Source organism: Myotis yumanensis, unplaced genomic scaffold (genome assembly GCF_028538775.1).
Source record: "Myotis yumanensis isolate MYYU_CA2020_CCGP unplaced genomic scaffold, mMyoYum1.0.hap1 SCAF_4, whole genome shotgun sequence".
NCBI lineage: Eukaryota > Metazoa > Chordata > Mammalia > Chiroptera > Vespertilionidae > Myotis > Myotis yumanensis.
This window is the reverse complement of record NW_027223755.1, coordinates 78518729-78531649: the sequence shown is the minus strand read 5'-3', so window position 1 is coordinate 78531649 and position 12921 is coordinate 78518729. Positions and strand designations below refer to the sequence as shown.

At 44.6% G+C, this 12921-nt stretch overlaps 1 protein-coding gene across 2 annotated transcripts in view; it reads right to left on the bottom strand.

The window, feature by feature from the left end:
• Nucleotides 1–388: 388 nt before the first annotated feature.
• ZSCAN25 (zinc finger and SCAN domain containing 25) overlaps nt 389–12921 on the bottom strand; it is a 40235-nt gene continuing 27702 nt past the window's right edge. The window contains exon 7 of one of the 2 annotated variants that reach the window (XM_070412612.1): nt 389–1281. In XM_070412612.1, coding sequence (XP_070268713.1) covers nt 1022–1281 — 260 coding nt within the window. In that variant the 3' untranslated portion in view covers nt 389–1021. Of the gene's footprint in view, nt 1282–4733; nt 5108–12921 lie in introns of those variants that run through there. The other variant, XM_070412613.1, reaches the window with a different exon arrangement.

Genomic DNA, 12921 nt, shown 5'->3' with positions numbered 1-12921 from the left:
ACACACACACACACACACACACACAAGACAGAGCTTGGAAATCACCAGGGCCATACAGGGAGAAATTGAATTATGAGGTTTCGGGGAGAGAGCTAGAGGGGCAGAAGCCATTGTTCCTGTGTTGAGCGCGCGCGCGCGCGCACACACACACACACACACACACACAGCCTACAGGTTCAGGCTAATGCAAAATCAGAATCTGCATTAATCTGGTGAACACCCCACTTGCCCACCCTGGTAACTCCCTGAGACTCTGCCCCAACTGGAGCACAGCCCAAGCCTCTTTCAATGGCTGTGCCTCATAGGCAGTCAGCCTTGGCCCACACTGCAGACACTCGTAAAAAACTTGGACTATAAGGATAGTATAAGGTATTTATTGGTGCAAGTGCAGAGCTGATTTCCATTGCGTGTTTTGCAGAGGCCAATTATCATGCTGTAATTGAGATTAAACAAATCCTTCTCCATACTGTGAGATGGAGTGAGTAGCTTTAAAATATAGGTAGGATTCGGTCCCCTCCCTTTTCAGGGTGCGATTATTACTATAAACAAATCCGTAGGGGCTTCAATCCACAAAAGAAAAAACTGTTCTTAAGTTTGCTGCTGGTGGGTGCCATTCATAAGACTTTTACATAATGGCTTAGTCGGGGGAGGTCTTAGTAATGTTAAATTCTCTTTGCCTCTCCCAGGAGCAAGCAGTGATAGTAATTGCATTTAGGTTTTCTACTTCCCTTTCCTTTGGTGTTGATGCTAGACAGAAAAACCTCTCTTTAATTCTACACACAAAGAAGTAGTTTGATTCTGCGTCATATAAAAAGGGAAGCTGGGTGGGGACACCTATGTAATTATACTTTGCCCATATACTTACTATACTAGGCGGGGGATCAGCCCACGTAAGGGATTTTATCCAGGGAGGACTTCCCCATTAGCCCTTGGTGATATTACCACACAGCTGGTGACTGCCAGCATGGCAAGAAAGACATTTTCAGGCGTTCCTGGGGTTTTGGTCTCTTCACAAATTCGTTCAGCTTTCTGGACCATCTTCTTTATCACTCCCCAAGTCATTTCTGGGCTGTTCATTGTCCACTGTGTTCCTCTTCCACTCCTTATCTTCAGTGTGTTGTCTGGGGCTGCTGCTCTCTGTGGTTGAGGTAGCCGATTGTCTGCAGCTGCAAGTTGTGGCTCCAGGTGCAAGGTCCTCATTAATCCGGCCAGTTCCTCTCTTGGATCCATGTTGCAGTTTAATATTTCTTGTGGGAATCCACACAGGTTTGGAGAAATTTTCTAGAAATATACAAGCATATCCTCCACCAAATGTTAGCAATGGGTTGGGTCCCTTCCATAAACCAGACTCTGGATCTTTCCATTTAACTAGACCACTTTCCTTTGTTTTATTCTGACACCAGTGTAACTCCATGGGTGTCGTGCCATCAGCATCACAAGTGAAAAAATTTAAAGTAATTAAGACGTGGGGCAGCCTACCCACAGGTGATTTCTCCATCATAATCCCCCCTTTTAGTTTTGCAAGTTGCGATTTTAGCCGCTGATGTTGGCATTCAATAATGGCCTGTCCCTGGGAGTTATATGGTATTCCTGTAATGTGCTGAATTTTCCACTTCTTACAAAATTGCTGGAAATGACAGCTTGTGTAAGCAGGCCTATTATCAGTTTTAATAATTGTTGGAATTCCCATGACGGCAAAAGCAGCTATGCAATGATTAATAACCTGTTTTGCCGTTTCCCCTGTAGATGCAGTAGTCCATGGGACTTTTGAAAAGGTGTCTACAGAGACATGCAATGCCCCAAGGCGTCCAAAGGGAGTATAATGTGTTACATCCATTTGCCAGATATGGTCTCTTAGCAAACCTCTAGGGTTAATTCCTGTTAGGCCCTTGAGGTAGATGTAACATGCAAGTGGGACATTCTCTGATAATCTGTTTTGCTTGCTGTCAAGTGATTGAGAATTGTCTAGACTAGAGACTCTAGACCAGTGGTTCTCAACCTTGGCTGCACATTAGGATCACCTGGGAATCTTTTTAAAATCCTGATTTCTGGGCCTCATCCTCCAGAAATTCTGTTTCTTTGTTATGAGGGTGGGGCCACAACATTAGTAACAAAGAAACAGAATTTCCGGAGGATGAGGCCCAGAAATCAGGATTTTGAAAAGATTCCCAGGTGATTCTAATGTGCAGCCAAGGTTGAGAACCACTGGTCTAGACAACGTTTTGGCAGGCTGATGTAAAAGCTGATGAGACTCTGAGGCCTGTTTTAATAAAGCAACCAATTGATCAGTATGTGCATTTCCTTTAGTTAATGGGCCGGGTAATAAACTGTGAGCCCTGATGTGAGTGATACAAAAAGGATATTGTCTCTGTTGTACAATCTGTTGAACTTGTTTATTTATTTATTTTTTTAATATATTTTATTGATTTTTTACAGAGAGGAAGGGAGAGAGAGAGTTAGAAACATCGATCAGCTGCCTCCTGCACATCTCCCACTGGGGATGTGCCCGCAACCCAGGTACATGCCCTTGACCGGAATCGAACCTGGGACCTTTCAGTCCGCAGGCCGACGCTCTATCCACTGAGCCAAACTGGTTTCGGCTGTTGAACTTGTTTAAATAGTAAAAATAAACTTTGGTCACTGAGCTTTTTTTTTTAATTTTTTTTAATTAATTAAATCTTTATTGTTCAGATTATTACAGTTGTTCCTCTTTTTCCCCCCCATAGCTCTCCACCCGGTTCCCACCCCCCCCCCCGCCCTCACCACCCCCCTTCTGTCCTCATCCATAGGTGCACAATTTTTGTCCAGTCTCTTCCCGCATCCCCCACACCCCTTTCCCCCCCAAGAATAGTCAGTCCACTCCCTTTCTATGCCCTGATTCTATTATAATCACCAGTTCATTCTGTTCATCAGATTATTTATTCACTTGATTTTTAGATTCACTTGTTGATAGATGTGCATTTGATATTCATAATTTGTATCTTTACCTTTTTCTTCTTTTTCCTCTTCTTAAAGGATACCTTTTAGCATTTCATATAATACTGGTTTGGTGGTGATGAACTCCTTTAGCTTTTCCTTATCTGTGAAGCTCTTTATCTGACCTTTAATTCTGAATGATAGCTTTGCTGGGTAGAGTAATCTTGGTTGTAGGTTCTTGGCATTCATCACTTTGAATATTTCTTGCCACTCCCTTCTGGCCTGCAAAGTTTCTGTTGAGAAATCAGCTGACAGTCGTATGGGTACTCCCTTGTAGGTAACTGACTCTCTTTCTCTTGCTGCTTTTAAGATTCTCTCTTTGTCTTTTGCTCTTGGCATTTTAATTATGATGTGTCTTGGTGTGGTCCTCTTTGGATTCCTTTTGTTTGGGGTTCTCTGCGCTTCCTGGACTTGGAAGTCTATTTCTTTCACCAGGTAGGGGAAGTTTTCTGTCATTATTTCTTCAAATAGGTTTTCAATATCTTGCTCTGTCTCTTCTTCTGGCACCCCTATAATCCGGATGTTGGTACGCTTGAAGCTGTCCCAGAGGCTCCTTACACTATCTTCGTATTTTTGGATTCATTTTTCATTTTGCTTTTCTGCTTGGGTGTTTTTTGCCTCTTCGTATTTCAAATCTTTGACTTGATACTTGCGATCCTCTAGTCTGCTGTTGGAACTCTGCATAATATCCTTTATTTCAGTCAGTGTATGCTTAATTTCTAGTTGGTCCTTTTTCATAACCTCGAGGGTCTCACTAGATTTCTTGAGGGTCTCACTACATTTATCGGCGGTCTCACCAGTCTTTTGAGTGTCTTACTAACTTTATCGGCGGTTTCTAGAAAGTTCTTGAAAAACCTTAAAAGTGTGGTTTTGAACTCTATATCCAGTAGTTTGCTTTCCTCCATTTCTGTCATTTGTGACCTCTGTTTCTTTGTCTCTGCATTTTTTATGCTTCCCTGTGTTGGTAGAATGGCTTTGTGTGCTAGGTGTCCTATAGAGCCCAGTGGCTCAGTCTCCCCAATTACCTGAGGTGGACACTCTTGGTGCACCCCTTTGTGGGCTTTGTGCACAGTCTTGTTGTAGTTATGCCTTGATTGTTGTAGGTATCACTGGGAGGAATTGACCTCCAGGCCAATTGGCTGTGAGAGTCAGCTGTGTCTACGGTGGGAGAACTTCTGTGCTGAAGACACCCTTATGAGGCAAGGCTTACTTCAGTGGGGCTTTGGTGCTCACTGAGTCTGCCCCCTGAGTGTGTCCCTTATGGATCTGAGGAGTTGTAATTGGATGGTCCCACTCTGACCACTGGGTACACTGGCTCTTGGATCTAAGGAGGTGCTAATTTAGCCTCTACCTGAGGCTACCCAGCAGGAGCTATGAAGAGATCTGCAGATTCCCCTTCCTTGTTTGGGGTTTGGAGGTGCCCAAATGAGGCCCAGCTGTGAAGCAATGCAAGCTGCTGTGGGGCCTTGGACCTTCTCTTGGAAGTTCTGGGTCGGTCTGTCCCAGCTTCAGTTTGTTAGGTAATTTTCAGATTGCAAAGGGCCAGGGCATTCATATGCAAAAGCCTCTGCTGCAGCTTGGGTGGGGTGGGGTCTCAGGGAATCAACAGGGCAGAGCAAACAGCTATGGCTAATCCTCAGCCCTGCCCTAAGGGGCCCCGCGTCTCAGTGTCCCAGTAATTGGTAATCACTGCAAGCACCTTTGAGAGAAAGCCTCCCTCGAGTTCCAAGTTCTTCCCGCTGCCAGACAGTCCAGTTTCTACCTGTATGAGTCTGGGTCCCCAGAGACTCACCCGGAACTGGAGTTCAGAGCAGTCAGGGGCTTGTGACTCCCTCCCGATTCAAAAAGACAGCCATGTCCTCAGTTGCCAGCCCTTGCCGCGTGCGCCTCCGTACCTCTGCACTTCCGCACCTCCTCTAAGTCTCAGTGTGCTTTTCTCTTTCCTTCTAGTTGTAGAATTTCCACTCAGCCAGCCTTCCTGTGGTTCTGGATGATGTCCATTTTGTCTTTTAGTTGTATTTTTGAATTTGTTGTGGGAGGCAGCAATTTCCGGTGTTTACCTATGCCACCATCTTGGTTTCTCGGTCACTGAGTCATTTTAAACGAGCAGTTTCAATTCTATTTACTAAACCTGCAGTGTAAGAAGAGTCAAAGATAATATTAAGAGGCTCTTAAAAGTCCTGTAATGTAGCCTTAATAGCTTCTAATTCAATTCTTTGTACAGAAGTATGACTAGTTTGGATGACTCAGTCTAAATTCATTGTATGATAAGCAGCTTTGCCTTTAGACCAGTGGTTCTCAACCTTCTGGCCCTTTAAATACAGTTCCTTATGTTGTGACCCAACCATAAAATTATTTTCATTGCTACTTCATAACTGTAATGTTGCTACTGTTATAATCATAATGTGAATATCTGATATGCAGGATGGTCTTAGGCGACCCCTGTGAAAGTGTCGTTCGACCGCCAAAGGGGTCACAACCCACAGGTTGAGAACCGCTGCGTTAGACAATCCATCAGTAAAAACAGTTAATGCTCCAGGAATAGATTCCTGCCTAGGGGTATAATACAGAAATTGTAATAATTTGTCTTTTAATAGGTGACAACTTAAGTTCCCCTGAATATCCACTCAGTCCAATTTGCCAATTTAAATCAGTCTGAAATAACATTTCTAATTGCTTTCCAGTGAGGGGAAGGTAAATGCATTTGGGTTCTTCTCCTCTAAGCTGTCTGCAGTGCTATGGTGAAATATCAACTGAGCTGTAAGTTCTATATATGTAACTACAGTTTTAGAGGATTGATGTCCTAGGTGGACCCATTCAACAATAGCAAGAGAGTTTTTATTTTGGAAGATGACTCCAGTGGGACTATTTGCAGTAGGATTAATCTGTCCCAATAAAGGCAATTCAGGTAGTACTCGTGCCACTTGGACTAAGGAGATTGCCTGCTCAATTCTTTGTAACTCCTTTCTAGCTTCATCTGTCAATACTCAGGGTGAGGAAAGATTAGAGTAACCTCTAAGTATATTAAATAAATTTGTCATCTCTCCTGTAGAGATTTTTAGATAAAGTCTTAACCAATTAATGTCCCCTAATAATTTTTGAAAGTCATTTAAGGTTTTAAGGCAATCTTTTTGTATTTCCACCTTTTGAGGCCTAATACATTGGTTTTCAATTATGGTACCTAGATATTTGAAAGGCATTTCTTTCTGTACTTTTTCTGGAGCAATTTTTAAGCCCCATTTAGGAGGTTCCTTTTCTAATTGAGAAAACATTGCTAAAGTCTGTTCTTCCTGGGGACTCGCTAGGAGCAAGTCATCCATGTAATGGACAATATCACACTGGGAATATTTGTCCCTTAAAGGCTGAATAGCTTGAGCTACATATTTTTGACATAAAGTAGGGCTGTAGGGCTATTGGCCATTCCTTGAGGCAAAACTTTCCATTGATATCTTTTCATAGGCTCTATATTATTAATAGATGGCACTGAAAAGGCAAATCTTTGTTTATCTTGCGGTACCAAGGGAATGGTGAAGAAATGATCCTTAAGATCTACTATTATAAGAGACCAATCTAGAGGGATTTGTGAAGGCGCTGGGAGTCCAGGCTGCAAAGCTCCCATGGTATGCATAGTAGCGTTAACGGCTCTAAGATCATGTAACAATCGCTATTTTCCTATTGCCTTCTTAGGTATAGTAAATATAGGAGTATTCCAAGGACTATTGGAAGGTCCTATATAACCAGCCTCTACTTGTTCCTGTATTAATTCATGAATATGACTTGATTTCTCCTTGGTTAATGGCCACTGATTCACCCATATAGGTCCATTGTATAGGCTCAGCGTGGGGGTTAGGAGATTGAGCAGTGACCACTCCTAAAAAGGCTAATATTCTAATCCTTGTTTTCCTGTGTGTCCTGTGGCCTGAATGGGTTCTTTAATCCCCTGATTATCTTTTCCCAAACCTTGACCAGCTTGATATTCCATCTGAGTTATTAACTCTTGTCCCTTGCCGGTAATAACACAAGCTTGTAAACCTTCTAAAACGTCTCAGCTCCATAAATTGACTGCAATTCCAGGGACTATATAGGGCTGAAACCATCCTGTTTGTCCTTCCTCATCTTGCCACTTTAACACTGCAGTGCTGCGTTGCGTGTTATCAGGGACTCCAACGCCCGTAACAGAGCCAATAGCTTCTACCATGGACCAACTTGGAGGCCAGAATTCTTGACTGATAACACTAACATCTGCTCCAGTGTCTACTAAACCTTTAAACAGTTTTCCCTCTATTCTTAGATTAATCATAGGATGGGTCTTGCTAATTTCCTGTATCCAATATATATCTAAGCTTCCAAATCCTGGTGTTCTTCTCTTCCTATTTGTAACTTCACCTTGCTGAATATAAGGTAAAAGCAGGAGCTGAGCAACTCTTTGTCCTGGAGTAATTAGCATAATATGTTTGCATTCTAACATTACCTTGATTTCTACCTCATAGTCTGAATCTATGACTCCAGGAAAAACAGTCAGTCCTTTCAGACCAGCACAGGGGGCAGTTGGGGGCGATTAGGCTGGCAGGGGGGCAGTGAGGGGTGACTAGGTGGGGGGGGGGGGGGGCAGTTAGGGGCGACTGGGCCAGCGGGGACGGGTACAGTGGGGGGCAACCTGGCCGGCAGGGGGGGCAGTAAGAGGTGACCAGGCGAACAATTTTCACTTTTTCCTAAGACTAAACCTGACATTCCTGGTGGCACCGGTTCCCAAATTCCTGTAGGAACAACTTGTCTAGCCATATCAGGGATCAGGGTGATTGTTATTGTACTATTGAGATCTAAGCTAGCACTTCCTGGAGTGAGTTGAACAAGGGAATCTACTGTGGTCCTGGCCGGGTGGAACTTCCCCTTATTTAATAACAGGGCTAGGAGAAGCCCCTCCGGCCGTTTCCCTGCAGCTGGCCATTTCCTATGTCTTGATTTAATGGCTGGCCATTTATATGAAATTCAGATATACATTGGTTGGCCCAGTGATTTCCTTTTTGACATCTGGGACATAGACCTGCCTTATCTGAATTGGGAGGCGGAATGCCACGCCTTCTCCTAGAGCGCCACTTTGTGTCCTTTTCGGTTGCTTACATTCCTTTTTAAAATGCCCTTGCTGTCCACAGTTGAAACATGATTTGTTTCTCGTTGTAATTGCAGCAGCTAATAAGCTTGCCTGAAAAATGCCTGCCCCCACATTCTGACATGCTTGAATCATTTCTGTAATGGTACTATTTTTTCTTAGAGGTGTTAGACATTTCTTACAATCAGCATTGGCATTTTCACAAGCTAATTGCACCCACCCCCCCGCCGGCCCAGTCACCCCTAACTGCCCCCCCCCACCGGCCTGGTCGCCTCTTACTGCCCCACCTGCCGGCCTGGTTGCCCCCAACTGCACCTCCCACCAGCCCAGTCACCCCTAACTGCCCCCCCACCTAGTCACCCCTCACTGCCCCCCTGCCAGCCTAATCGCCCCCAACTGCCCCCCCTTCCGGCCTGGTCACCCCTAACTGCATCCCCCTGCCGGCCCAGTCGCCCCTAACTGTCCCCCCCACCGGCCTGGTTGCCTCTTACTGCCCCCCTCTGCTGGCCTGGTCACCCCTAACTGCCCCCCTGCCAGCCTGGTCACCCACAACTGCTCCCCATGCTGGCCTGGTCACCCCCAAATGCCCCCCTGCTGGCCTGGTCACCTCTAAATGCCCCCCCTGCCAGCCTGTCACCCCTCACGGACCCCCGCCAGCTTGGTCACCCCACGAAGCCTGCTGTTCAGTCGTTTGGTCCTACCTCACTAACCCCCCTGCCGGTCTGGTCATAGGCAGCCATCTTGTGAGGGTGTGAGGGTTAACTTGCATATTACCTCTTTATTATATAGGATTTGGGAATTGTGGGTTAGCTACCTGTATAATAGGAAAAGCAAGTCTATCCTCTATTGTCATGTCCTTTAATCTTTCTTGGATAGCTCTTTGCATAGGTGATCCTATTAGTGGCGATTTAAATGTTTCAGAATCAGGACATGAAGGCCATTCCTCCAATTTATCTTTATGCTTCTCTTTAGGAGTGGAGGGTGCAAAGGGAGGAGGTCTTTCTTCTCTAAAAGGCTCTAGCAAATGCAATACCGTTTTCCACAAGGAGAAACAATTTGGAGGCAAGCTTTTCCCTTGCTGCTGAGCTTCTTTCAAGTTTTGACCTATTTTTTCCCAACATACAACATCCAATGTACCCTCATCAGAAAACCATGGATTATATCTACACTAATAAAAGAGAAACATGGTAATTGGCGTACGACCGCTACCCTTCCCATTGGCTAATCAGCGTATCCTTATGCAAATTAACTGTCAGCCAAGATGGCGGCCGGCAGCCAGGCAGCTGGAAGCTAACAGGAGGCTTGCTTGCTGTGGACTCCAACGTTCCCACCGGCCTCTGAGCTTCAGTTGGAAACATAGTAACATTTATAGAAGATAAACAAAACTCCAGAAACCTCCTGTCAGTCAGCCGGGATCTCAGAGCTGGAGTCGCAACATTGTTTCAAATACAGAAAACAAAGGTCAGAAACCTGCTTTCAGCTGAGCCTCAGAGAGAAAGCCGGCTCTCAGCTCCAGTGACAGCCATAGAAGGTAAATAAATGCCAGAATAAAAAGAAAAAAAAAAAGGAGAGGTTTGGAGCTTCAGTCGCCCGCCAGCCTGAAAACGGCCCTCAGCTCCTCACCCAGGCTGGCCAGGCACCCCAGTGGGGACCCCCACCCTGAAGCAACAAGATGGCGGCTAATTTGCATACTGAAGGCAGGCGGCAGCAGGCAAGGCTGTCTGCGGTCTGGGATCCGGATCTGTTACCCTGCCGGGCGGGATCAGCGGAGCCGTGAGGCCTCCCGGCACCAGGATCAGCGTGACAGGGGGCAGCGCCCAAACCCCCTGATTGCCCTGCCGCTCTGTGTGTGACAGGGGGCAGCGCCCCAACCCTGATCAGCCCTGCGGCTCTGTGGGTGATAGAGGGCGGCGCCCCAACCCCCTGATTGCCCTGCGGCTCTGTGTGTGACAGTGGTGGCGCCCCAACCCCCCCACGGGCCCTGCTCTATGTGAGACAGGGTAGAGCCATGCCTCCCCATCGGCCCTGCCCTGAGTGTGACAGGGTGTGGTGCCTCAACTACCCGCCCCCCCCGCCCACGGGCCCTGCTCTATGTGTGACAGGGTATGGAGCCCCAACCCCCCTGATGGGCCCTGCTCTGTGCATGACAGGGGGCGGTGCCCCAACTCTCCAATCGGCCCTGCTCTGAGCCCGACCAGGGGCTGCACCTAGGGATTGGGCCTGCCCTCTGCCACCCAGGAGCAGGCCTAAGCCAGCAGGTCGTTATCTCCCGAGGGGTCCCAGACTGCGAGGGGGCACAGGCAGGGCTGGGGGACCCCCCTCCCACCCGAGTGCACAAATTTTTGTGCACTGGGCCTCTAGTTCTATAATAATCTGTAGAAACTGTAAAAGAAGATCTTCTGACACTGCAATTCCCTTATCCTTGAGCATGCAAGCCAAAAGTCTACCAGAAAGTCTCTCCCCTTTCAACAAATTCTGCCCCATTATGATCTGGCTGAAACAAAAGAAATTACAGGAGCACTTACGGATCCATGGGCTCCCGCAGCTAACACGAGTTTTGCACACAGTTCATCTTCTACTACCAATCTGGTGATTTCCTTTTCCACTCTGGTGAATTCTTTTTCTCCAAGTCCCAGTTCAAGGGCACCAAATGTGAAGCCACGGCCCACGTGGCCTCGGGTTCAAAGACTTGGAGAAGAGCTAACGTGCAAATTAATACACAAGAAATATAAATTTGGAAATTACGGGGGAAGCCAGTTGTGATCTTGATACAAGGGACCAAGTTCCACTAAGTCTCTGTTCCCATCTGCTTTTATTTACTATAATACACAATTGCCTTTTAGGAATGCAAACAGACATATCAAAGGTGGTGTTTGATAAACAGTAAGATTATTAGGTTGGGGGAGTTTGCTTTAGGCCATTGAGTCAGCAGTAGGTAATAAAATGCAGATATTCATCCCTGTGAATATCAAAAAGCCCCATTTAGCCTTCTGACTGGACTTCTCGCATTTATATTAATTACTGTTGATCTTGGTTCCCAGCAACTATGCATGGTGCCAGAGGAGTATTAGACTTATCAGGAGTATTACTTCATAAGTTTATAAAGTCTAATCACTATGCCGTACACCTGAAACTAATACAATAATGAATGTTAACTGGCAAAGGACTTAAATAGACATTTCTCCTAAAATATACAAATGGCCAACAGGCACATGTAAAAATGCTCAACAGAACTAATCATTAGGGAAAGGCAAATCAAAACTACCATGAGATACCACCTCACATCCATTAGTATGGTATACATATTCAGATAGATAGATAGATAGATAGATAGATAGATAGATAGATAGATAGATGATAGATAGATAGAAAGAAAGAAAGAAAGAAAGAAAGAAAGAAAGAAAGAAAGAAAGAAAGAATATCCACTCCACCTCCCTCCCAGTTTATCAAGTAATTACAAGGTTTTACTTATCATGACTAAGAATGCCCTAAACAGGCAATGCTACCTTCAGAGTGAACTGCCTGTCCTGATGAGGTATTCATACATTCATGTTCTGAACCACTGTGATAGAAATAAAAAATGAAATTATTTACAGAGGGAAGAAATGAGCAGAAACAAAAAAATCCCTTTGAGGGAGGAATCTGGCATCACTTCATTACTGGAGACCTACCACTGAATTTACGGCCTTTGAATTTGTGCTGGTGTTCTGAGTTTCCTCTAGTAGAACAAAGGTTTAGCTCCTTGACTATAAATTCATATGTAGAGGGATCCAAGTCATAATGCCCCTACCATCCTCATATATTCTCTCTGACACTGTGGTCTGTGACTCTCCCAAAGTTTCACATGTATTTTGTATTTATTGATGTTCCCTCTGCAGATTTACTTCTTTGTGCCTAATAAACTTCAATAAGAAAAAACAGAAAATAGTAAGACTTGGTGAGGATGTGAATGAATTAGAACCCTGTGCACTGTAGGTGAGAATGCAAAATGGTATATCTGCTATAGAAAACAGTATAGTGGGTTCTCAAAAATTAAAAATAGAACCACCAAATGACCCAGAAATTTCACTTCTGGGTTTGTACTTAAAGGACTTGAAAACAGGGACTTGAACAGATATTGTACACCCATGTTCATAGCAGCATTATTCACAGTAGCCAAAATGTGGGAGCAACCAAAATGTCCATCAACAGATGAATAAATAAACAAAATTTATGATATCTATACAATGGGATATTATTCATCCTTAAAAAGGAAGAAAATCCTGGCACATGCTGCAACACTGATGGAGAACATTATACTAAATAAAATAATACAGAAGATGAAAAGTGTTCTGGAGATTAGAATGAATGTACTTGAGCCTAGCCAGTGTGGCTCAGTGGTTGAGCACTGACCTATGAACAAGGATGTCACTGGTTCAATTCCTGGTCAGGGAACATGCCCAGGTTGTGGGCTTGATCCCCAGTAGGGGGTGTGCAGGAGGCAGCCGATCAATGATTCCCTCTAATCATTGATGTTTCTATCTCTCTCTTCCTCTCCCTTCTTCTCTGAAATCAATATATATATATATATAAAATGAATGTACTTGACACTACTGAACTGTATACTTCAAAATGGTTAAGATGGTAAATTTGGTGTTATGTGCATTTTATTACAATGTTTTTAAATGATCATCAACATGAACACTGAAGTTCTGATCTGATTGAAGAAACAAGATAAATTCCCTGGAATGCAAATTAAAAGTAAGAAAATATTAAGATTTTCCCTGTAGACAAAAGTAACAAATTAAACCACTGAAAGCAATAACTCCCCAGTAGAAAAACCCTAAGGAGATAGT